The 27,252-nt window shown below is 43.2% G+C and overlaps 1 protein-coding gene across 1 annotated transcript in view; it reads right to left on the reverse strand.

The window, feature by feature from the left end:
- Window positions 1-27,252, reverse strand: part of SETBP1 (SET binding protein 1) — a 267,084-nt gene that overhangs the window by 200,796 nt on the left and 39,036 nt on the right. Inside the window, exon 3 of the mRNA XM_074166835.1 lies at window positions 14,666-14,749. Within this exon, the coding sequence (XP_074022936.1) occupies window positions 14,666-14,749 (84 nt within the window). The remainder of the gene's footprint in view (window positions 1-14,665; window positions 14,750-27,252) is intronic.

Below are 27,252 nucleotides of genomic sequence, written 5' to 3' on the forward strand. Positions count from 1 at the left end.
GGTAACAGGGAAAAAGTTAGAAATCTCAATACTGCATTCAAGAAAAAAATCTAGATTAGTGTTGTGCAGGGTAATCCTCTCTACAGACACTGCCTCACTCTTCAAGACAGCATTTATCAAAACCCAGGAGTATTCTCTAAAGGACACAACCTTCTAGCAATAATGCTAGAATGCAGCTTTTCCCTTGCTTAATTTCTTTACAAAAGTGGAAGGAAACTAGTAATCTTTATAATTCACGTATTGATAGCAAAATGCTTAACATCTCACCCCTGAGGAGAAAAGAGTAAATTCACAGGAATTACACTGTGAATTTGCCTCAAAAGGATTCCTTCTCCACCTCTATTATTATTATTTTTTGGTGGTAGATTATTTTTCTAATAGGATTAAAATTACCCTTTTGGCTTCTGTGTAAATGGGTTAGTTCACCTTGCCATAAGCTGTTTCAGCTAGAACAGAGAAAAGAGATTTCTCAAATCCATGAAGTTTAAAAAGAAAAAAAAAGTCTCCTGATGGGTTATTCTTCCCATAAATAGAGACATTCATATTGGCATTCCTCATGATGGAAACATTCTTGATAAAGGCCATCCTAGATCCAGCCAGTTAAACTTCAAGGAAAAGTTCTTGGAAGAACTGAATGGGCTACAAAGTTCTTACCTTGTTATTAAAAAAAAAACCCAAAAACCTAAAAGGACTCTTCAGGCTCAGCACTGCCAAAAACTACTCAGATGGGCTGGCTGGAGCCCCCATCACTCTCCTTTCATCATTTCTGCATGACAAACCTGTCCCCCTTCTTTTCACTCCTGTCCTATTGTTGGGGGTGGTGCCTTTTCCGTGACCCAGCTCTACCAGAAAAAGGCTTTGTTTCAGTGCTGAGAGAAATATATAAGAGTCCTTCAGGATGAAAGGTAAGATAAGAAAAGCAACTTATTCCATCAAGCTAAAGAGCAGCTCTTCCAGGGGAGGCAGGCCATTTGCATGCCATTTGGGTTTGCTGGGAGAGATGCCTCTATTCTTCTCCCATCCCTGCCTCCCGGTACATGAGTGAACGTGGGGCTGAAGAGGAGAGTCTACATTACACTCCAAATGCATTACTGCTCCCTGCGCATTGCTATAGGCCGTCAGAATAAACCTGACAGCACTTTGAAGTCTGTAAACCGATTCCTAGGTAACTGCTTAGAGTTTCTCCCTCCCCGTGCCCCAAACAGCTTTTCATTTGATGTTCTGGCACAGAGCTAATCTGAGAAAGGATCAGAAACTCGAAGCTATTGATAGTAGTGACAGGAGTGTCTCGGTGTGACAGCTGATTGAGCCCATCTCGCGTTTCACTGACAAACTCAATTGCTCCAGTAAACCGAGTGAAAGTCAATACTGGCATCCCCGCCTCGGACCCTGGGTGCGTGTCCCCTCCTCAAGCCCTCCTGTGGGCCCCTCACTGCTGCCACCTCTTGTAGGACCCAGCTGAGGGTCCCATCCCTGCGTGTGATGGAGAAATGGACCCGCAGCTCATGCAGGCTTCAAAGGCAGCAATGCAGTCTTCACTCTGTTGATATAATGGTCAGTTTGTCTTACTTCTCCCCTTTCACCTTTTTCCCTTTTTCTTTTTTTCCCCCTTTTCTTTAACAGAGACATCTCCTGGAAAATCAAGTTTCATTGTAAATCCTCAACCCAGGCTTCCACTGTAACAGCCAGCCAGTGTTGGAGGTGCAGGAGTGGTGCGCCTGCATGGCCAGCTGACCCCAAACAATGCCTGGGTGGCAGTGTACGTTGGGGATAAGAAAAGGAAATACAGGTCTGTTGGCTTTCTCTGGTGTAAATCAGCAATAAAAGCCAGCTGCGAGCAGCAAATCTCATAAAGGTAGAAGAGGTGGGAGAAAAGGCTCGGGCCCATTACAGATGGCAACCTTGTGTTGGTGGTGAGTAACCAGGCAATTAAGTCAGCGACTTAACAGGTTTTTTTCCACACTTTAATTGTGAAGCAGGGGCGTCTGTGGCTCAGGGCAAGCAAACCATGAAGCAGACTAAGCACCAGGCACTGGGAACTTGAATTTGTGCAGAAAACGGCGCAGGGAGACCGGTGACATGGTGAGGAACATATGCAGGCTACTGTTCGCAAATGGAAATCAAATAGGTTGCCATTACCAATAATGAAGTGTGAGGCTGGCGTGGTTTCTGTCTCTCAGATTTCAGCACGGTTTATTTTTATAGAGGCAGCTTCCTCGTGCAAAGTGTTGGCAAACAGGCTGCTGGCAGGGAGGGGGGAGCAGGGAGAACAGGGCTTCTTGGGGAAACCACAGAAGCCTTTCCCACCTGCTGGGATGGAACAGTGAGCGGCGGTGATGGAGCTTCAGGAGAGAAAGGTGAAATTTCATAGAGACAAGTGGCCAAGCTATTAATCTCACTGACAAGAGGAGTAAGGGAAGATGCAGGAGCAGAGGGAGGAGAAAGTAAAATGGTGCTGAGCAGGTATCAGGTGCTGAGAGGGTAAGGGTTAAAGATGACAAGCTGAAAGACAGAGCAGTGCAAATGAGATAGCAGTCTCTCTGCTGCATCAAGTCAAATGAACAAGTAACTACAGCCACCTCTACCTAAACATATTCCCCTGTCCCCTAATTCTTAGAGCACATCAAGCTTTGCCTCCACTCACCCTACCCAGCAAACAGCTGAGGATACAAAAGCTACACTGTCCCGCCTGCCTTGAAAGAAATCAACTTAAACATTACAACACCTCCACCCCAGTGTTACACTCTGATGCCAGGATCAACACGTAGACAAGCTGCCCACCCTGCTCCCATGGCTGCTCCCTGGCAGCTCAGCACCTTGAAGCTGAAGCATGCTGCGGGCTTCCCTCCCTCCCAGCTCCGGGTGGACACGTGTGCTCCCAACCAAATGACCTCATCTGGACTGGATTGAGCCTTCCAAGTCAAAATAAATACAGCACATTGGAACTGGCAGCGATTTTCAAAGGTTTAAGTTGGGTCCCTCTCAATTTTCACTCAGCACTTTATACATTTTGTCTGCTGCAAAATGGGAGCATTTTATATTCCCAGCTCCGATACATATTTTATGAACCTTCAGAAAAGCTGCCTCCTATGCAGTTAATATTCTGGTTCCAAAGTTAACTGGTTAAAACCAGTTATTAATAGATTGGGCATGGAAAAAAAGAAGGAAAAAAAAAAAAAAAGGCAGGTGAGAAACGCTGGGGGAAGAAAAAATAGCAGCAATGTTTGGAATGGCTCTGCAGCCAAGACAGCAAACCTGGTCTTTTTAATGGGACCACCCAAGTGAGCAAGACCTTAAGCTCTTACTCACGTGTGCTGTGTTCACTGCAGTGTAATTCAAAGTCCAGAGGGGAGTTAGAAAAAATAATAGTGGGTTTTAATAAGGGCTTAGCAGATGAGAGAAAGTAGTGGGTTCCCACCAAAGTTCGTTCCCAAACTTGCCAGCAGCATATCATCTGATCTCAAGTCCAGTTCAATAAACACGAGAGCAGGGAGATGGTCCTGCTGGAACAAGCTGCCACTGCCTGGATTTGCCAGAAGTCAACTGTTGTTCATCAGCTTCTCCTGAATATACTGTTGTGGGATTTTTCTGGAGGTAACACCACCTTCTTTAAACACATTCCTGACTTCCAAACCCTAAAAAAACCCAAACCAACAAACCCCAGCTTCTCTTCTGAAGGCAGCTTAACAGAATAGCATTTGAGTTTGTGGTATTTTCTCCAAAAAGCAGTCTATATGGGAAGACTTCTGTATTTCAAAGTCATTAGTTAATTCAATACCAATCCTTTTTGTGTTATGAATAGTTCAGATGGCTTGGTTGAGTCAGGTCTAAGGTTCATTTCTAGTTCATAATTAAAAATATTGCCACTGAGGAAACGGTATTTATGATGGTATAAATGCCAAGGTAAGACAAACCAAGAAGTTATAAAGGAAAGAGAAGTTTGGAAAGCCACTTAAAACTGGAGAAGTCAGTGGAGATACAACAGATCACCCAACAATGGCAAAGCTGGGTTCTTCGACTACTGTCCCTATTGCTTTCTCCAGCCTAGCTGAATCAATCCCATCAGCAAAAGCCTGTTGTTAGGCTTAGTGATGGCATCTCCAAGGACAGAGCAATGGTCACGTGCTGAATTGGCTGTATCAGTATCCTTTCTCTCTGGGATTACACTGTTTGTATCCTAGCCTCTAGGAAAGAGGATGATTGATGTACAACAGCAGAGGAGAGAGGTGGGGGACAAATGGGAAGGGGAGAAGACAGCAAAATCTGGTGCCCAACATGAAATATTTAAGCCCTAAACTTCTGTGGGGATATGATCCTACCCTGCAGCGTTGTTATTTTTTTGCAACAAAATTCAAAAGAAGGACTTTCCCTGGTGTCACTGCAGGCCACAGAGGATAAATCCAAATGACAGGGCTTAAGTTATGAATATGGGGAATTAGAGATGAGAAGTAAAGCAGCTTATAATGACTCTCCCATTTGCTCTTTGGAATACAAGCTTCAGTATTGATTTTGAAATGCCCTGTCTTCATCCTAGCAGCTTCTCGAAAATGAAGCTTGAGAGTTTCTTCGCCTTGCAATCTCTTCAGCATGATTTGATAATGATAAAAAGAGAATATAAAAGCTTTTTCAGGCTGTTATTCATCAGGAATCATTCCCTTGTTTTCTAAATACAACAACTGACCTCTAGGGAGGATGTTGAGAGAGTGATTTCAATTGATTTCCTTCTGAAGATAGCTGTGGTTGAACTCAGGGCCTCCATTCCCAACACAGTCAGTGGAGGAAGGTACAGATGCCTCAACAACACGTCAATCAGTCAGTTATCTAAAGTCAAACCATAGCACGGCTCTGAAAAGAGCCTACAACAACACTGGCGAACACAAAGTTCATGGAAAGTGGCTAGCATCTCCTTGTCATCCTGTTTACACGGATACTCAGGCAGCCCCAGGACACTTACTCAAGTCTTGGCCTCTAACGCCTAGAGACAACACAAGTATTCATAGCCAAATGGAAACTTTTGCACCACCTCATCATCACATGTTTTCCCATGCCTACAATGTGACAAGGTAAAAGACCAAGCAGCCCAGAGCATATTGAGAAGGACATAGGATTGGGAAAGTTAATTTTATCATCTTTTCGGACCCCATCTTCAGGGTAAAGTAATCACATTTCCCACTCAGCTGCAAAACATTTTGAGCTCTTTTTAAAGGGCTTGACATCAATTACCAAAATAGTTATGATGGGCATCTTTGGTGGGGCAAAACACAAGGCCTCATCCCTCATAACTTTTCCTGATTTGCTCAGTCTCAGTGTTGTGCGAGTAGAGTTTAACCTGTTCCAACAATGGAGTGAAATAATTAACTGGACAAGTAACTCACATCCTTGAAAAGATAAGACTAAAAAGGAAAACTAAGGTGAAATAACTTGGCTAAGTTTGTAGAATAGATCAGCATTGGAGAATGAGAGCTGATTTCCCAGCTGCCTACAACGATACTCAGCTGTTCGACTGATCCTGCTGCCCTCCAAAAACAAACTTCAGTACCCAAGGAAGGACAGTGAGGTTTCTTGTGGTTTTTTGTTTTCCTCTCCATATTTTTTCTCAACAAAAGAAAAACCATTAATATTCGATCATTCCTGCATGTGAGATGCAGTGGTTAAAATGCACTAAACAGCCTCCAGTTGCAGACTAAATTGATGACACTTAAAATGTGCCCATGAGCCATAGCAGAATGATCCCATTCCAGCAGTGCCTTAGCAATGTTGTCTTAGTTAAGGTTATGTTGTCTGGTTTTGAGGGTTTATAAACCAGCTGTGAATATATTCTCCAGGCTGGAACCAGTTTTACAGGGGATTTACTCCTCCAGAAAATCATATGGCTATTTCTTTTATTTTTTTCCTACTTTAGTTTAGATTTTTGTCTGGTTCTTTTTAAGATACAACATAAAAAAGAATGAAACATCCCTCTGTCGGGATGCTAGTAGGAGCCCTGCTATATTTCAAGCTGGTGTTAACCTACCTCATGCAAGGTCTACACCACCTAATATCCAAGTACTCCCCAGTCCTTAACATGAAAGATATCCGTGCCACTTTCACTGCTTTATAAAGAGAGCTGAGGTCTTATGGGAGTTAAATCACATGTCTGGTTGTGTAGAAACCTGAAGCAGACTGAGGGACTGAAGCAGCATCTCTGAAGGATGAGCTGACTCCATGGACACTGAACTACTTCTCCTTCTATCTGCTACAAAGACTTTCAAACTATAGTTTGAATTATTTCTCCCCTGCACAAGGTGTTGTTTTTTTTTTTTTTGTTTTTTTTTTTTTGTTTGTTTTTTTTTTTTTTCTACAAAGACCACTTTAGTTACAGTTTTATTAGACGGAGCTTTCTGAGTGGTTTCCAGGAAGTAATGTTTTAAAAACTGATTTTGACCTATATAATGAAACTTTAAGCTCAAGGTACACATGTATCTTAGGCTGCCACTGTCTCTCACCAAACCAGACTTGTGTGCACGAGCAAGTAACCCACAGAGTGGGATATAACAAAGATTAAAAGGATATAAGGAACAAAAGACTGTTTAGGTGGAGCAACACAAAAACAGTCCTATCAGCATGGTCAACCCAACAGCAGAACAGACTTCCATGACAAAATCAGGAAGACTCTTTGCCTGGTCTGCTGGAAAATTCAACTGAATACATTTTCCATGAATAACCAGTGCCATGACTGAGTATTTGCTGAATGTGGAACAACCATATTGGGTACAATTCCAGACAGACGACCTGCTGAGATTCAGGACCTGAATTTCTTCTTGTCTTGACATTGACTCTGGTACAACGTGAGTAAAAGGAGGGTGCAAAGTGCCACCATTCTGCTTGGGTAGCATTTTGCACCCATGCCGAGATGAGCGTGAAGAGCTCCACAAAGTTGCAAGCACAACACCCCAACCAATGAGCAGGTCCTTTTCTCCATCTGTCATCCTACACAAAGCCTTTGCACTTTCTTTGCACCTCACAGCTCTCGGCAGCTCTGAGCAGGCCGTTCAGTTTGCAGGAACCTCAGAGAAGGTGGGATCTGCATTCACGTGGCAGCTGCCATCTAAAAGGTGGCTGATTTATACTGACCCTGCCATGGTGTCTTCGCATGCTGGCATCTGCTAAGGAGAAATGGGAACAAAACAGAGTAGGAAGACAGCAAATGCAGCCAGAACGCCAGAGAGTGATGGGGAAAGATGGTCCTTACTTTATCATAATCAAATGGGCAAGTCCAAATCTTCACCTATGCCTTTTCCTCATTCATCTGCATGTTGTCCCTGCCCTGGCTGAGTCTCCTCACAGCAGGCAAGCTGCTAACACAGAGGGCATGGGGTTGCTTGGAGCAGCTGAGCAGTGCAGCTTATCTCTTCTGACTCTTTCCCTCCCCACCCATATAGAGAGATCAGTGAAAACACCAAAATAGTTATTAATGTTCCCTGGGATTGCAGAGCCTGAAATGACATGAGACAGCATTTTCTTTGGCTGCTTTATTTCTCTTGTAGCATGCTGCTGCGTGTTTGCCTTTGAGGAGTATAAATGACCCTTTCAAATTCAGGATTTGAGGCTGACGATGACAACTGATAACACTAATTTTTTTCATGTGTGAAGCACTTTTCATTCAGAGGGCTCTCAAATTGCTTTTCAAAACTGTACAGCTTCCCTTCATCCACCACCAAAATCAACCTACCTCCAAGGTGGAACAAAAGACCCATGAATGCAAGGTGGCAGTACACAGAAATTTAGGGCAGGAAGGGAAGAATAATGTGTTCCACTGAAGGTGCAGGGTCAAGTCAAGTTGGCAGAATACATTTCCTGAATGAGAGCCTGGACAAAACATCATCACCAGGACTTGCATGCTCCAACTCAGGAGGGAAAGTGCCATGGGATCATCACTCACTAGAAAAGGTCAGAGCCCTAAGTTCTACATCTCTAACAGGGGCAGGGCACCATGCTAAAGCACACATTCAGAACTGCCTCAAAAGAAAAAAAAAAAGCAATTTGCTGTGTGCCATTTCTGAAGCCTTTCCTGCAAAAAGGGCACTACGAGTTTTTTTGGTCCCCCCTTTCCTGTAGAAAGGAAAAGCTCTATTGAACTCAGTCTATACTGTGCTACACTTTACAGGAAGCCCAACCCATTTTGAAATTAATATGAACTGTAAGAGGAGATCACAAGGTGGGAAACTCTTGAAGTGACTACAAGACTATTCAGAAAATGAGTGAGAAAAGGAAATAGGTGATTATAAAAGGTCATTAGAAATGTCAGTTTACCAATGGCATTGAATGAAGGGAGGTGTAACCCACTGCAACACAAACCTATTACCGCTGAACTTGCAAAGGACACCCATAACGTCAACCTCTTTTGTTTGCAGGCTTGCATTTAGGAAGTTTCTTTCATAACACCATCCCTCCAAAACTTACATAAATCCAAAGAGTGGGCACTTATCTATCCAACTTCCATTTCACAACTGCTTCAATTCTGCTCAACAGATGAATGAAAGTAAAAAACTTTCCCAGCCACCAGGAACATAGATGCTTAGCACTAGGTTCAGCAATTAACAAAGCACAACTGCTGTTTGAAGGTCCAGAAAGAAGGCAGCTGGTGAGTACCTCATTCAACACCTCTTGGCCCCAGTCAGATCTCATTGAGAGGAAGAGACTTCCAGCATTTAAAAAGTTTGCCGAGATTAAATTTTCTACAGCATCTTGGTTCACCAGGTGGAACTGATTTCCCCCTGCACCACCAGGAGCAAGAAAATTGTAGTTGGTGAATGAAAAGACAATGGTGGCCCACCTTGCTGAGACAAACACTCATATCATGGGGAGGAAACCACTCTCATCTGGCAGCAGGAACAAGATGTAGAATTATTATATGAGTGAGTATTTTGGAAAGTAAAAGATTAATTGCTGCAATAAACATAATGACAGAGCTACAAGGTTTACTTCTAGTAGGTGCCAGTGCCAAAAGGGATGTGTTTAATCAGTGGTGCTGTCTGTAACAGTTCCCTGAGATCTCAAAGGACTGTATGATCTAAGACAGTTTCCTGTAGTCCCATGTTCATTGTATGATCACCTAGCCTGCTTTATTCAATGAACAAAATATTTTTAAGGGTGCTCTACCGCCCAGAAACCTCAGACATTTAACATCCCCTCTGTTTATATTTTACTTCTTGTTTTAGCTTTTTAGACCATGTGCAGAATCCAATGATTTTTCAAGTAGACATTCAAACTCTGCCATGAACTTGGAAGGAGGAGATGGTGGACAATATACCTTCACTCCCGCAATTCTGTCCAATTCCACCCATGTATTTCCAATGCTTTCAATTATTTTTATTATTCTTCTTTTAACAGAGAGAAGTATGAACAATGGGGGTGTGCTCCAGACTTGCTCAGATGCAGTGCGGGAGCCTTTTCACTCCCTCATTTCATGCTTCAGTGCATTTCTTGCTGACACATGCTGAAGAATGCAAGGGAGAGCCAGCAATGCTAAGGCAGATTCTCCGAAACCTGGTCTCAGCCTTCTGCTACACCCTCAACAGATATTGCAGCACTGGCTGCCAAAGGAACTTAGCTCTGACACAGTTCAGGCCAGGCCAGTTAGTTATTTAAAGAAGTGGGTTTATTTATATACTTTTTACCCTCCTTCTCTCCCTTCTAAATTCTCCCCCTTCTGTTTTTTAAGACGGGAAATTACCAGTAGCCCTGAGCACGTAAAATTTGACAGCGGTTTACCAGACGATTTGTATTGGGCCCTTTGTCTTTGCTGGTACTTTTATTCTTCAATAAATTCCTTCAACCATTAAACACTGTTACTCCCACAACAACTTTGGCAGAGACCAAAAGAGTGTGGCAGGTTTGCTCCAAGTTCCTACTGCTGCCCTCCAGGTATCAAAGAGATAGATGGAGACAAAAGATGTTTTTCTTTCCTTTGGTCTCAGGTTTTGTCCTGGATTTCCATACAGTCAATGAAAACATTTTAAAATGTAATTAAGGTGGATTTTGGGAGGTGGGGAGATTGGTTGCAATCCAGTACTTAAGTCATTACATTTTTTCTGAAATAATGATGACATCCATTGATAGCACTGCCTCACCTTCTTAAAAAGAACCTGTACTGCTAGGAAAACCAGAATAATTATGGATTAAACTACTGTCCACTGTCAGATGATCTCTGGTGACACAAGTGATAAGGAGATGTATTTTGGTAGATAGATATATTTATATACAGGCCTGCAATTCCCAGTCCAGTGACTCGAAGAGAGAAGCTGGACACCTTACATTTTTGCACGAGGTGAACAGTGCTGTACATCTTGACTCAACAGTGCAATGTTTCTTTAAGGAATCCAGAAATCCTCAAAAAGGTAGTTGTTTTGATGTCTACTTGGGACAACTGAAGTCCCAGAGAGCTAAGACCCTCTGTAGTCTCTTCAGCTGTTGCAACTTGCCACAACCTCTAGATTAGACCTTAAAATCTTATCCTTGCAAAGAGTGCACGTGCATTAGGTTATACGGGGATCTACCTAAGTTTAAAAAAGAAAATCAAGCAGACAAATAAAAAAGCTTCTGAGAGATTATGTCATCCCTAACACTGAATTCAACCTTTGGAAACAGGTGAACTCTCAAGAGGCTTTAGGGAAAAGGAGGACACTCAGATGAGGGCGAAGAAGCCCATGGGGGAAGTTGCCTATTTCAATTCTGGAACGCGGACCATTCATGTCTATTTTTAACTTTGAACTAAGTTCCTCTGCCTCCTGCCAGAAGTCCTGAGCCCTGTGTCGGTGCAACGAGAGCGGTGGCCCAGCCATTCCCTAATAGCTACTGCTTCTTAATAAAGAGCAGCACTTAGGCAAGGGATGAGGTTACTGTTGGAGGGGTCATGATTAATAATGATTAATCTGATCCTTGCCAACATGAACTGGATCCACCATTCACTAAATAATTACTCTGCAGCATGGATACCATTTCCAGAGGAGGCATACATTTGTCATATTAGGACCAAAAACAAACACAGGGAAGGACAGGAGGATCTGACTTCTCAGTAACACTTGAGCTTACACGAGCCACCAGAAAAGTTAAGCGAAGAGAAAAAAGAAAAAAATCAAAGAGCAGTTAAATATTGATGAGCTGCCTATGTTTTAGGAGAAGCAATGGAAAACAAATAAAACTAAACCCTGAGAAGGCAGACCTGCAAGTACCGGGAATATGGAGCACTTTGCTCCTTCTTGTTCTCAACCTTACCCATACCTCTAATATGCACATTATTTGTCCACCCACACATTTTTGCCCTGTTTTCAAATGACATTTTGCTTTCCTCAGAAAGTAGACAAATGAAATCACTGCCCGGGAACCATCTTTCCTGCTTTATGTTAACATATTAATTAGCACAAGGAAGTCCCAGTCCAGGATTGCTTTTCTTATACAACACCACACCTCAAGCAATAACTAACAGTATAAAAATTTACGGGGAGGCATAAATTACTGGGAAACTAATAACCAGTCTGAAGAGCATATATGAACCTTACAATTACAGTAGGATGTTTGTGGCGCGGAGAGTTGGTTCTGGGCCTTGGAACATGGATGAATTTCACTCCCACAAAGCACACAAACAACTAGCAATGGTGCCAATGGCAGCCAAGGACACAGCGGTTTTGCTGCCAAGAGGTGACCTTATTTTGGGAGTCCTGTCAGTCATCCTATTTCACTGACCCAAAGCTCCATCATGACCATCCATGGAGGATGGGACTAGTTCTTTAGTGCACTCAGCTGTATTTCCTTCAATGTTTTCAAAGCTTTTGTGGGATTCATATTGCATTGCTTGGCCTTCTGCCTGATCTTGTAGGGTTCAGTCTGGACCGGGAGGCCACATAATGTAGACCTCCAGTCCCTCTTGGGTGCTGGTGCAAATCCAACATGAAGGCTGGGTTCCTTGTGACTGTTGTGAAATCCCAGCCCCATGTGAGTCTGTTTGGACCTCTGCCCTCGACAGTGACGGGGCCGGGATTTACACACTGCTGACTTGCACCATGGAAAGTACCACGCAGATAGGTGTCTTTGAATGCCAGACCCAGAGAAGCAGATCTCAGGGCAGGGAGGTTAAGGTGCCTTCTCTTCTGCAGGCATATTGGAGAAATGCCAGTAAATTAAATCCTCAGCAATGGGGTCATGACTTGGTTCAATTGGGGATTTTCACTGGTGGGGCACTGTGCCTAGGACTTTTTCCATGTTTCCAAATTGATTTGAAAGAATGAAAAAAAAAAAAAAAGAAACTTTACAAAGCACCACCTTTCAGAAAAAATTCAACAAAAAAGTAGCTGTTTAGTCCCAAACATTTAAATAGCTAATGGTATATTTATGTGTATATTTATGAAAATGAAAACTAAGTTGCATTTTCACTCAACTTTTCAGAGGCATCACAGGAAAAACACAAAGCAAGACTGAAAAAAAAAAGAAAGAAGAAGTCCCCAACAACAATACTGAAGGTAAATCTTTAAAATCTGAGACAGGGCGCAGGAGGAGTGGGTAAATCTGCAAACAAAAATAAATCCAGTGCAGTGTTTCTCCCCTTCACAAAGTGAAACAAGCTGTTCCTAAAATAATGCTTCCTTGGTTTTCTGGCAATTAGTGTCCTGAAGGATTAGCCTACAATTGTCGGCAAGTGTTTGCCTTTCCCAGCCGATGTCACCATAGAAGTCTGTGTTTATCTACAAGGCCCAGGGGATAATTTATAAGCTGAGCTGAGGTCCTGCATTCACAGACAAATGTTCCACACTGCCACCCACCCTCCTGTACTAGTTTCCTCCCCATCTACCTCCTGTCCCCTGAAATACCGACAGGACCCTGCCAGGGGCACGACGAATGAGCTTTACAGCCTCTGGAGCAAGCACTTGTCCGACAGTTTATGTTGATCCAGCAAAAAAGAGTTATTGAGATGGTCAACATATCACTAGACATCAAGAATTTCAAAAAGTGAACGCAACGAATAATTTATTACTGTTGTAGAAAACATTAAAGAGACTGGATTTTTTTTCCCCTCCAAAAAACTATTACCTATATCTGTAATTCAAGTATTGTCATTGATGAGTTTTAGGTCCAACACTCAGAGTTTGTTAGAGATGGTGTTTTGTAAAGCCTCTCTGCAATTAAGATGTTCCCATTTCATTTTTGTTCTCTACTAGAAGCAGTCTGACCCTGCTCCAGTCCTGTTGTAAATCAAGAGTGATTAAACCAGAGTATATCAAAATACAAAAGACTAACATTGATAAAAGTGTTTCATTTCTAAATTAGTTTTCTCCTGATGTGTCAGAACCTCAACATGAGAAAATTAAGCTTGTATTTGAGAGAACAGGCAGCTATTCTTTAAAGGAAAGTAATATGAATCCTTGTCTTGATGGTGAACTGATAGTATAGCTCACGACAATGAATTTGTTATTTTGAAAATACTAATTAAAGAAAAAAAAAACATCAATAAAAGACTCAATCCTACAAAGTATTTGTAAGTGTGGCCAATGTTCTTTATAACAGAGCCCACCACAGGATAGATAGATCTATTCTCAGATCTTCTCAGACATTAACAAAACAAGGCTCAGATGTTGTTATTAGGCTCAATGTTGTTATTAATTAGAGTTGATGAACACACATGTTAAAAATGAAAACAACTTTTCCTCCTGAGGAGTCATATCTTTTTGATCAGTAAATTATAGGGAGTTCCTGGAGCTTTGCAGATACTGTTTGAATCTGTTTCAGGTCTATGCTGGGTCACAGGTTGTTCACAAGGTACATTAGAGAGTGAAGTTATTCGATATTTGAGATCAGTTGCTTCACTCTACCACATTTAACATTTGATGACCCAATATTTATAAACTGTTTTTATTCAAATCAAATTTTATCTCATCTTTGCAATGACTGATCTCTGGATTCAAACTTCTCTTTAGCTACAAAGCCAGACGGTAATAATAACTGACAATTTTGACAGGGACAAATTCGGCTGATTTGAATAAGTGCAAAATAGTAGGAAGTAGGAAGACACCACCAGCCGGCTGTCATTCAGAGCACAGTCCGCCCTGTTTGCAATTACTGAACCCAACAAGTGGTCCCACTGACATCAATTTGACCAATTTTAGAATAAGGGGCCATTCATTCCAAGTATTGAATACTGAAACCTGACCATCGGTTTGTGAACACGTTTTTACATGTCTGTCATGGGGAACCTCTAATAAAGAATGTTCTTGTGGTGGTGTCACTTCGGAACAAGAGCATGCAATGAACAGGATGTTTCTCTGTAAATATTGCCCATCCAGCCGGCTGCAGTATGATACCAGAGGTTGCATGCATTTTGCCAGCAAGGAAGTGCAATATTCTTTAAGAAAGGCATTGCCTGGAGTGGATTTTTATAAAGCAGTAGAATTCATGAATAAACAAACCAGATGGGAATAAGTCAGGCTAGGGCATTAACAGCTTCTAGTGCAATGAATCCCTGATCTTGCTTGAGGGTTTTTCTACAAATAACAAATACAAAAACATTAATGTTGTATCGTTGTCAGCCACACCAAGGACTCTGCGCCCAAGAACCCTGATATGCTACAGCATAGTTCAAATCAACCAGATGTTAACACATTATTTCCACCAGTTGAGGTACATATTGACTGACCTGATCTGAGTCTTTCACTTGAGCACTTTTCCCTTTTCTGCAACCACAACTCATGAGCAGCTTTGCATCTCCAATGACTTTTCCCTACAAGAGATAAGGCAAGAAAAAACATCAGCACAATCCAAACCACTGAAGATCAATAGGCTTGTGTTTATGACCAGAAACAATAACAGAAAGGGCATTAGGGAACTCTGTGGATTCATCCTGCATTGCTGGTAGATACCATTCCGCAGAGGGGTAGCTCCCAAGCTGCCAAGGAGAATTCCCCAAAGACCAATATCACAGCATCAGGGATGTCACATAGACAGTGGCAGAAGGAAAGCAAGGTGTGTAGAAAAACAGTGAGAATATGGGCAAGCCAAGCTGCAAAGGAACAGGTTATTTTAACCCAATGTTTTCATACATATACATGAACAGGAATGAATCTATCATGCTCAGAGAGTACAATTACCGAACTGGAGTGACTTGAGGTAAAGCTCATACACCAACATTTCTGTTCACCCTTACCACGTTAATGCTTACTTGCTTCCGGTGCAGCTAGATTTGGTGAAATAAAGTCTACAGGTGTGACTTGCCCTCTTTAGGGAAACTAGTCCATACAACCACTGATAAGTCCTTGCCAGGAATTCAACAGCCCACCAACACTGCTGATGCAGACCCTGCAATGTCGATAACATGCTGGGGCCAATGGAGATTTACAAAGAAACAGGGTCCCCTCACCCTCCTTTTGCTTATGACCAACAGCCTGGGAAATAAGCTGAGCTCAAGCACCTTCTTTTCTTTGACAGCCCATCAGACTGACTGGGCATAAACTGAGCAGCAAGGTCCCTCATGTTAACATAGTTCTTTTCTGGGAATTATTTTAGTCGCTTTTGTTCTTCACTGAAACATTTTTTGGAGTTTATCAGACCTGGATGTCTTGATAAATCACTATGGCAGAAAGGGTCTGGGGTTCCAGGATTGGTCTAAATGCTCAGTTACACAGCCAACTGTCCCCACAAGCTCATTGCAACTACTTGCTTTCCCATAGACACACACACACAAAGGCATTGCCTTTTTTCAGACTTTTGCTGTCTGCAGCTGAAAAATAAACACTCTTAGCATCCGCTGAGAAACAGAGGGAGAATCTGCTCGCATGCAGCCGGGGAGAGTCATGAGATTTCAGCTGGATGAATTTATATGGAAAAGGAGACCTCAACGTTAAAGCAGTTAATGAGTTTAGCCAAGTGGAAGCGCTCTGCCCTAAATGATGAGGAAGGGAAAGGGCACGATTAAAAGGAATTGCAGCTATTGCTCAATGTCAGGGCACAGCAGAGAGATGACCCTTGGTGGCAGGAATTACAAACAGGCAGATAAACTTCTGGTCACCTTGGGTGAGCCTGCAACCTGCCAGGTGTGATAAGGTCTCTTACTTGGTGACCCCAGCATCTCACAAGTCCCAGCAAGGTCAGACAATGTGCAAAAATTATCTTTTCTCCTCTTTCCAAAAGAAACACTGGGGGAAAAAAAAGTCACTGAAAAGGCTGTACCTTCACTTGATACCTAAGCAAAATGCCCAGTGTTTCGACTGCTGATTGCAACCTGTCAAACTTAGAGTATTTCAGGGTACTACTTCCCTCTGGCATCCTCTGTCTGTGACTCTCATCTATCAAAGGTATTTTGCTCTTGCCCCATTACTGCAGTTCTTCAGCAATTAGCCTGTAATCTCTTAAATTCAAAAACATTCCCCAGAAAGAAGTGATTAAACTAAAATTTAAAGCAATTGTATTAAATTATTAAGTTAGAGATGGGAAACTGAGTCACAGGGAAGACTTGTTTGTCCAACCAAAGGAGACTTTCTAGACATTCCACAGTTTATGAGACAAGACAGATATACAAAAGGATCTAAAAGAGACCCACATATTTCCTTACAAGCAGCTGGTGGACAGGCATGATTCCTTAGGGTGCCTATAGCTGCAACATATACATGTTTAAGAAACTGGATCCGTACATGAGTTGCTGACAGGCAACTTGTCCCAATATCCACTGCAAAGTCATTATGTTGAAAAAGATACTCCAGCCCTTTTTAGACCACAAACCAAGTAAAACCTCCCAATTTTAGACCCTTCTCTGTCTTCTAGGATACATGTCTTGCACCTTGAGATCCTGGAAAACCACAGCCGTGTTCTCCTGTCCAGCTGGAAGCATCACCAGCTTTTTTTAACACAGAGAAATTGCAAGATGTTGCCCATAATCACCTGGAAGATCAAGAGCAGAGGGGAAATATGAACCCAAAACCTGATAGTTTTTCTTTTTCCCTGACAGCACAAGGACACAGAGGCTCTTCCACTCCCTAAAATCCCATCTCCTTTTCCAGCCACAGATTTATATCTCCTAATGTGCATTGCCTAAATTAGATACTACCTCCACCTTTTTTTAGGAAAGCCTATTACAAGCAGATGCTCAATTTGGGGATAGGTGTCTAACATTAGGCAGCCACGTTGAGAGGGAAAAAAAAAAAAAAAGCATATGGACAACATTTGCAGCCAGTCGCAACTCCGTTCAAGAGCAGATGGAGGCCTTGTCATTCAGGGGTTTCCTCGCATAGACTAGGCAGTTCAGTGGGGATAGGGAAAGGGGCTTCTGTTTGGATGCTTCTGTCTGGAACCAGATTAGAAGAAAGCACGCTTTTCCGCAGCACACGCCTTGTGTTACATTAAACATGCATATGCAACTTCAGCTTCTACTCAGCGATCTGAAACAGAGCCCTCCAGGGTGCTAAGGGTCAGTGAGTTTTTGTTTGTTTATCTGTATGTTATTTTACAGTTTCTAGCGCCCAAGGAGTTTGTTAAGAAATTAAAACACCTCGTGGAGGCTGTCCTGCTGTGGTTGTTGCCTCCTAATATATCCTTCTCTCCTTCGACCAGCAGTGCTTGATGCTTGCAGGGGAGAGTGAGGAGAACACAGCAAAGAGGTGAGCCTCATCTCACAAGGTACTACAGACATTCAGTCTTAATTTATGGAGCATCATTTCCATGTTTCATGGCCTTTTAATAACAGGACTGGGGAGGAGCACAGTGATCTTAAAAGCTCGCAGATGTATTGTTACTAAACAATTCTCTGTTTCCTGCTCTTGAGGCAATGCTCTGGTCTAGAAGCAGGTAGGCACAAGGATTTCCCATGGAGGTCCTCACTTTGCTTTCTGCTGGCTCCCACCCATCATTAGATGTCCCCCTTCCCAAGGAAAAGGTCCAGAAGGCTCCTCAGAGAGCACTGAAGAGCAAAGTACATCAGTTCCATTATCTGACTTCTTATAAGGCGTCTTACTGGCCTCACCCTCTTCCTTGCACTGCGGTGTCCAGCAGCTGGCCAAAGTTTGCAGAAAGAGAAGAAAAATAATTAGTAATAGTAACAGGCTTAATTATCTCAGCTGCATGGGTGACAGGAGTTGACCAGTCACCAGTTTCAACAGCCTGTGGTTGAGAAACACCAAACTACATCACCCAGAAGTCAAATGAAGGCCAGTCACAACTCATTTCATGCCAGCAGCTCTGGGGAGAGGCATGGGGGTACACACAAATCGCTGCGAGATCTGATGCTTCCACGTCGCTTAGAGGGGTCCCGTGAGGAGCTGCCAGCCCTGTTTAAAGGAGTCAGACGGAATGCACATGGCACCATCGGTCCTCTGTGGAGCTGCCAGGCTCCGTGCTCTGGAAGAGCTGGCTGGAATTAACCGGAGGATCCCGTCCTCCTCCCTCTCTCCCAAGTCTGTGGCTGGAAAGATCAGCTTGAGGGTTGGGCTTGACTTTGCAGTGCTGTGCCATATGCCTTGTTGCAACCAGCAGGTCCAGCTGGGCTCTAACCTGTTCGGTTCCTATCAGCCTTCCTTGGTTTTGAGCAACGGCCATTGAAAATACTGGCAGTAGCCTTGCCCCCAAGGAGCTGGCGCAACCCATCTCCACTTGGCCCCTGGAAGGTCTCATTGGTCAAACCTGGCTCTGGCTTTTGGCTGCTCATGCCCACTCCGTCTCTCCTGCCTTGCAATACCCTCAAAATGTGCCCCGCTAACAGATAAAAATGTGAGGTGAAGAAAAGATTGGCCCTGACCCGTGGCAGCCTGAGGAAGAGCACAGCTTCCAGCGTGGCCTTTCCAAAGCTTTTATCAGCATTTCAGCTGTTGAAGCAGTCTGGCTCTTCACAGAGAAGTACTTTTCCGAAAGAGCTTTGTGAAGCTGAGCTGAGCGACGCTTCGCAGCCTCTTCTCTCTTCTTCCACTCCTGTCTTACACCATCAAAATAGCTCTCCAGCACGATACCCACGTAAACGCAGCGATCATGCCTGCTCGGGAATGTCAGTGTGTAGGGAGGTGATGCTCTCCTTCTTTGACTCCTTCTCCATCCACCCAAACATCCCAACATTTCCAGGACAGGAAACCACATTTGCAATCCCATGACATCCTGCACCAGGCTGGCTGCGCAAGTCAGCCTGCTCTCCTGCCACTGAGCTTAGTAGTTACATTTAAATTAAAATCATTACTGTTTTTCACTATATTGAGCTACTTAGTAGCAAGCCAAGAGGAACACCGTGGGTTTATTATTTTTTATTTTTTTTTTCCCTAGGGCCATAGTTCATTTTTTAACCAAGAAGAAAATGTGTACAGCACTGCAACAGTGAACCCTAAAAAAAAAAAAAAAAAAGGAATCCCCACGGGTGCATAAATGACATTGAGAAGAACAACATATTCAGTGTTTATGTTTTTTACACTGTTCTGTCAGGGTGATCCACGCGTCTTGAAGAAGTGGTGCCCAAGTGCCTACAGTGGTAGAGTGGGAGAGGAGAAGGGGGGAAATGAAGGAAAACGAGAACTGAATCCAAGGTGGAGGCAAGCGGCAGTACAACAGACAGCTGGTGTTTGGGTGGTGGTAAATCACCCTGAAATGAGCCTCTTCCCTCAGCTCAATGAGGCCTAAACAACAAAGGAAGGCACAGCTTGCAGCCGGACAGCCTGCTAGCCAACCACAGACACACATGACAGCTTCATTCAGGAGCCCGGAGTCAATACAAAAGCTTCGAAATCAATCCGACATCCTGCGACCTCAAACAATGCGCCAAATCTTCTCAGAATTGGAGCCCCAAATGAGGGGGAGCAGCATTCAAGGGAGATCAAACCGCAGGGCTGGCATTGAAAGGGACTAAAAAGGAGAAGAATGTTCCCAGTTTATTAATGGCAAGGTCTGGCCGGCTGCATCCCAGCCGCCATAGGTTACGTTCATTAAAGGGCAGCGCTTTGCACGTATTATGCAGAGCGCCCGGAGAGTATGTGTGTGTGCGTGCGTGTGTGCGCGAGAGTGCCCCTCACTTGCAAGAGATCAGGATGTGCCTTTCTGCTTAGCACTGTTGTCTCCACCAGAAATTCCTCCTGTGTGAACCGCAAATGGAGTTTTTTCCCACTTGAGCGGCTGTATGGGCGCAGACGCGCGCACGCCCTTGCACATACGCACGCTCTCTCTCATCCCTGAGCCTGAAAAGCATAAAAGAACTCAGACAGACTCTTTCCAAGGAAAAAAAAAAAAAAAAAAAAAAAAAAAAGCCCAGCATTTCACATCCCCTTCCCTCCTGGCCATACTTTCAGCTCACACACACACAAAATCTATGACAAAAGGCTGAAGCATTATGCGATTGCCGCTGTTGCTGATGGAGTTGATTGCTCCATAAACCCTTGCCTGCTCCATAAAGGACCTGGTCCCACAACACAACAAAGAGGAGAAAAAGAAAAAGAGGGTCTTGGGTCCCAGGAGTTGCCCCCTCTGGGCAGGATTGCCCCCTCTGGGGTAGTTTCACCTGCAGCATCTGTCTTGTAGCACCACACACAAATGGCACCCTTCCCCCTACAGCAACAAAAAGGCCAAGCAAATCCTTTTTATCAGCTTCCCTTTGAAGGCAGGTGGAGAAGTAGAATATAGACACACATACACACAAAAAGATAAACATCATTTTCAAAAGTACTGTTTGAATTTCCCTGCCCAAATTATCTTCTCTTCAATTGTCACATGTTTGAAAGAGTCAAACCTTGCAATTTTTCTCTTCCTCAGCTGCACAGCCCAATACGGATTGCTTACTAGAGAAGGTCAAAGTCGAAAAATGCTTTGTTTTTTGTGCTGAAATGGGAGTATATGAAGAGAAAGAACTGATTTTTTCAAAACCATCTATAGATTTTGGTGCGTGTTTCCCATGCGTTTTCACTGAAGACATGTCAAAGTCCAATCACCTTTGCTTTTAAGATGTCACACTGATCTTACGTTCAGAATAGATATGGCTGTGGGATTCAGCAACTTCTCTCAGATTTTTTAGCAACTTAGGTGCACAGAAACTGAAAACAATAAATATTCCTTAGGACACAGAAACTCCAACACATTTTATTCTCAAAAAATGGGGAAGTTAGCATTAAGGCTCAAAAAAACCTTTGTGCTTTACTCACCCTTTACTTCACTCTTCTACACTACCATTGCCACAACTCTGGAAACTTTAGACACCATGAGCATGACCCCTATCTCCTCCTCTGACAAGACAGCTCTATTTTTACCTTGTGATAATGCTATACAGATGCCAGAGGGCAGCTGGGCAAAGGCAAATACAGCAGATTCAACAAGGGTTTTTTCCAGCACAAGGGAAGATGGAAGATCAACTCTACGGGCAAGACAAGTTAGATGATATTTGAACACCAGGCAAGAAGACTGGAGAAGTCCCAAGTCCCCTCCTTGTCTATCAACAGTAAGACCAAAAGCCTCTCAATTAGCATTTGTAGAAAGAGGAAAACTGCAGCCTGTCTGGGCGAGTGCCCAAAGATGTAGTAGATGAGTGGTAGGAAACCGTGGAGGGCTACAACAACTCCTAGCAATACAGATGAAACAGAGTCTGCAGGGATAAGATGGAGAAAGATTCAAGGTTAAGCTTGTTGGGAGGATTATAAGGTTGAAAACTTTCATTTTAAAATATGTTTTTCTTTACACTGAAATAACAACTTTTTTTTTTTTCACTTTTTTTTTTGTTCTTTCTTTTTTTTTTTTTTTTTATCTAGTGTGTCCAAATGTATGATTTTCAAATTCAGGAAAACTAAGCTTTTAATTGGATGGGCTGCTGGGTTTTTGTTGGTTTTGGTTTTGTTTTGTTTTTTTTTTTTCCCCACTTGCTTGCCTGCTTTAAACTCTGCTATTTGAATAATTTAACAATCTATCTTAAATATTTCACCAATAAATCACAGGCTTGTGTTTCTATTTCATGTTAAAACTAATCAGTGGCAGAATGCCTGAGCTGGAAGTTAAAATTCTGCTCCACCAAGCCAGTGATGCATAATCATTTCTCCACAGATTCTCTGGTGAATAAAAACTTCTCTGCAGAATTAATGTCGTATAAGAAGTTCTTTGTGCAGACGTAGAGCACAACCACAGTCCAGGATCGTCTGCATCCTGCCAACAGGGCTCAAGATTTCCAGAGCTAATTGTCTTTAGAGTTTTCCCATCCTGCCAAGCACAAGCATGGAGATAACAGATGAATCTCCATCCATGGACACATCGAGACGGAGTCCGACTCCACTGGTCAGGATGTTGGTAATATTCAGAGAGCTCCGAATAGTCCACACAGGTGATGATTGTATTCAGATTCCATGCTGCTTCCCATCAAAGAGGAGCAAACAGAAAAAAATTTGGATGTTGTCGGACAAAATGAGAGATTTTTAAAAATACCTCTAGGGTAAAGGAGATGAGAGCCTGTACCAAGGAACCCCAAATTTCATTAAGCATCAATAGGAACAAAACTTTCGAAGTTCCTGAATTGTGTAGGCATTTTTAACTACATTTCAGTGAAGTTCTGATGCAAAATCAACACATTTATAAAAGCTAAGAGAAGTACACCTATCTCTCCTCACTGTCTCCCAAAGTCCCAGTCCATCAAAATGAAGCCAGGAAGCCTCACATATATATAATTTAATGCATTCAACTCTATTTTTGTTCCTAAATCTTTGAGGCACATTCAAGGCAAAACTCACTTTAATCTCAGTCAGCAAAATCCAAAATGCATGAACAATGTGAATAGATAGCAGGAAGTTGGTAGCTAACTTATTGAATCCAAAAAGCAAAACAGAAGAGAGAAAAATTAATGCCAAAAGGGAAGGGAAGAGGAAAAGGGAACAGCTGTAAACTACATTTTTACTAAGCTGCCTTTCATTTTGTTTTGTGTCGACTTTTTACTTAGTTTTGTAACAAAACTTAAAAAGTCATGCCTTTTACTTCAAAGAAGTCTACAGTGGATAATCTTATGTTGATACCCAGAGTAAAATATGAGCAAAACATACACAATCATATGTACGGATAAAAATCATCGTGAACAACATGATTCCTCTTCTGCAGGTGGGCAAACGTCTCCACATCCCAGCTCCTAAGACTCGATGAAGCTTGTCTGGGGGAGGATAAGTGAGGTGGAAATTGGAAACACATTCTCCTCCTCCTCCTTGTTTGAGGACATACATCTCCATCTTTCCTCCCTGTGTGCAGCCGACAAGACTTCCTGCACAAACTGACATGGAAACAGCTAATTTACTGTTTTGTGTCAGGAATGCGGCCAGGGCTTCAGTCCCCTGCATCTCGGACTCTCTCAGCTCGGCTGCTGCATCGCAAAAAAGGGTCTCCCTGTCCTCCTGCCCCTCCCCTCCGACACACACTTCTCCTCCTCTGCTGCTTTTGTAACTTATCTCCCTGCAAGCTACTTCCCAACAGGAGTCGAAATTAAACAGGCTGCCCATATGCCATGGCTCACTTGTTGTCTGTTCCCCTCACTGCCATCTGGCCTATTTGCTCAGCCAAAGGGAAAAAAAAAAAATAAGGGGGGGAAAAAAAAAAAGAGAAAATGGGTGGGGGGAGAAGAAGAAGAAGAAAGATAAAGCCAGACACAATGAGGACAAGGAGGGAGGTGATGATGCTGTCTCTCGCATATGCTCCTTGGCCAGGCTCCCAGATAGATCAGTAATGGAGAGCAGCAGAATTAACCCGAACACAGTCCTGTTTATTTAACCTGTTCAGAGAGATCAGCTCATGTGCTGCTCCCCTGGCAAGAAGGCACCACACTCCAGCAAGGAGGTTCCCACTAAGAAACATCCAGCCAGAGAAGGCAAAGGGAGATCCTCATCTCCTGGAGAAAAACCCACAAATTCTTCAGAGCACGACAACTGTGCTGCTGGGCTGAAGTTTTCCTTAACTTTCCAAATCACTCTATTTTTTTTATACAGCAACACAGGCAGAAGAGTAAGGAGAGAGGTGACAGGGTGTGGAGAGAGTTGCAGGTCTGCCCTGGTTTTGATGCTCACTAATTTCTAAAGCTCCCAATCCTGCAAAACCAGAGGAAATGAAAGAAAAAAAAAAATGAAGAGAAAAAACAAAATTATTCCAAAACCCTCATTAGTCCACGCTGCTTCTCTGAGCACAGAGAAGTTTTCAGCCCTGCAAGATGCTGAACACAGAGATTTTTTTTAAAAAAAGGAAAAAGAAAAGAGCGTAGCTCAAGAAATGGCATGGCTCACCACCACTAAACATTTGTGCCAGAGTGGGGAGAAAGTCTGGGAGCAGAGCTGTGGGAATAACAGAAGTTATGTTCATTTTTCAAGCTGAAATGAAAACTTCAAGATTAGAAAAAAAGATTAACTTGAAAAATAGTTTTTTATAAAGGACAGCTACTAAGTCATTTATATAGCAGAATGAAAAGGGGGTAAGAAATCTGCTTTATCAACACCTTTTACTGCCCTTTCTTTCTATCTTGTTTTTAATTTGCAATGAGACATTGCATACACGTGCAAAAGCTGGTGTGTGTGATGATAATGAATTTAATAATTGCATTGGAGTCCTCTTCCCTAGTTTTGCACGTATTTACCTCTGAGAAATGGGAGCAGAATCCAGCCTGTGTTGGTCTGCAGAGAGCAAGCTGCGGGTAGCACAGAAGCGCAAACACGTGCCTCACGCTGAGATAGGTATCAAAAGCCATACGGTTGGTTTGTCTCAAGGCAGACACCGCTGAGCCATGAGATGATGATAATTACCATTAGAGCTCCATGAGATCATGGTGGGGAAGCCCCTGTAGGGAGAGGCCACTGGGGAAGAAGAGTGGACCTCCTCTTTTTGAGGCAGCAGGAGTTCCATGCAGGCACAGAGGAGCCCCAGGTGCTTCCCAGAAGGAAGGGTGTTGTTGCACAGACTATTAGGGAAAAAGCCTTCCTGTTAGCCTAGTGCCTACACCTGAGCCCTCCACAGAGGAGAAGAAGAGATGATCCTGCCTGAAGACAGTACCTTCTGATTCATGCTTATGTTTTCCCATTGCAGCCTGACTCAGCAACAGAGCAAAATTGAGCAGGTTGAATATTTTCATGCCTGATCATTTTTCTGCTTGCAATTGTTAACCAAAAAGAGCTTTCTACGTCTACAATTGCATCTGCACATCGACACAGGTAACATGCACAGTGTGGCAACAGCTGCCCCAAAGCAGAGGTTGCATGGATTTTTCCAGCAGTTGGGCTTACTAATAGAGAAGATACTTTCCCCATCCAAGCAGCCTGCTTGCAGCCTTCAGAAAGGAAGAAATGCTTTGTGCAAAATACTTTGTGACAGTGGAAACAGAAACCAGAAGTTCACCTAAAACTGAAACACAGCAGCATTTCTGACTTTAATCACTGCCGCAGTCACTCCAAGAGCAGGGCCTCCTACTTTGGAAACTGTTAAAAACAGCAACAACAACTAAAGCCAGAGAGAAGTCCTCTGTGAGGAGATGAATTCCACCGCAGGTATGAGCTGACAACATCAGCCGATCCACACTCCACTCTTGTGGTTTATGATCTCACCATGAAGCACCTCTGTGGACTCATTCCCTCCTAATCTTACTGCAGCCCATCCGTTATCCTCTACCTAATTGCTTCCACAGCGCTGTTGCAACAGTGGTATTTGCTACAGCTGAACATTTGTATTCCCAAGAATTGACACCTGCTGGGTCAAGTTCTTCAGACTTTACATTTGATGTTACTACAACGGGAAGATGTTTCAGTAAGCAGAAGAGCACAGGGAGCCAGCAATCAATCCGATTGCTCCATTCAGATTTCCTTTTAAACAAAAAGGGACTTGCCAAAGATCATATTACATTATTCTATGGAAATAGGATGGAAGGAAAGAAGAACAGTGTCAAGCAAAATCTGTCCAGTATACCATTAAATCAGATTTCCACAGTTAGGCATAATAATGAACTGCAATAAAGTCAATGGGAAGGGGGTACAGTACAGAAAACTGGGAAGGGGAGAGGGAAGTTGGAGAGGGAAGGTGTTGTGATTTTATTTTGAGATGTGGAATTTGGGGGCGACCAACGCTGAGCTAATGGCATCCAAGCTGGCTCCTGTGCACCCACCTGGGGTCTCAGCTTCCCACAAAACCAACCAATTCATCCTGTGACGAGAATGAGAACGCCCCATTTTTTATAGTTGGCAGTGAGAGCACCAGGAGGTCCCCCAATGTGCCCACTCTCAGGATGACATCTACAGCAGGTCAAGGAGCAGCAGACATCATCTTTCACATCTTTGGAGCTTTTAAGCACCAAACCACTCCAGAAACACATCATTTCACACTTCCACTCTCTGGACTGAGGTTTCAAAATACTTCTCATGTTGGGCTAAAGGAAGGTGCTGTCCTCTCATGACTACAGTATTGGTGAGATACTGAGAAATTTTGGGGTCCTAGACTTGCTTTCCCTCGGTAAGCTTTTTGTGTTTGGAAAGTCCCTTTAACTTTCTGTGTTTCTTTCCCTCCTTTGTTTAAGGGCAAGAAATGTTTTCATTATAGGACTTCTCCAATGAGCCTGAGAGAAGATTTTCAAGCCAATTTTATGATCTCTAATCTAGCATAACTGAGGTGTTCAACCGTGACTCTTTGATTTATGCCAACAGAACCTAAGGCCTTCAGAAGCTTTCCCATCCAAGTGTCAGACTAATCCAGGCATAATGAATCCATCAAGATCTGGTTCATTCAGCCTCCAGCAGGAATTATTACAAGATCACTAGCAGTGAAACTCAGGGGATTGTGTTTGCCCATCTTGGACTCATAAAAACCAAAGGATTTTTGTCACCTTTAAAGAGGAGATTTCCCAGTGCTGTATCATGTCTAACCATGGCGGCAAGAGGGGCAACACAATCAGGGACTATTGCAGCAGAATATTGTCACTTGTTGGCCAGGGAAGCCCAACCAGACCACTAGTACGAAGCATTAAAGATGTGAGAGCAGTGTGAAGACCAGAGTCCCTCCACTGTGAGAGTCCCACATCTCCCAGCCATGAAGTGGATGGATGCTGGTACAAGGCTGCAATGCTTATCTTAGCTGGTGGTTCTTATTTTACCCCGTTAGGGACTTTTTTTAAGTCAAGTTTTTAATACATTTCCCTTCCTCAAGTCCCCTTATCAGCTGAAATTACTGCATCCACAAAGATGATCAGAGGACCAGAACACCTCTCCTATGAAGATAGGCTGAGGGCCTTGGGGTTGTTCAGCCTGGACAAGAGAAGGCTCTGTAGAGACCTTATTGTGGCCTTTC

Source organism: Numenius arquata, chromosome Z, assembly GCF_964106895.1.
Source record: "Numenius arquata chromosome Z, bNumArq3.hap1.1, whole genome shotgun sequence".
In the NCBI taxonomy this organism is placed as follows: Eukaryota; Metazoa; Chordata; class Aves; order Charadriiformes; family Scolopacidae; genus Numenius; species Numenius arquata.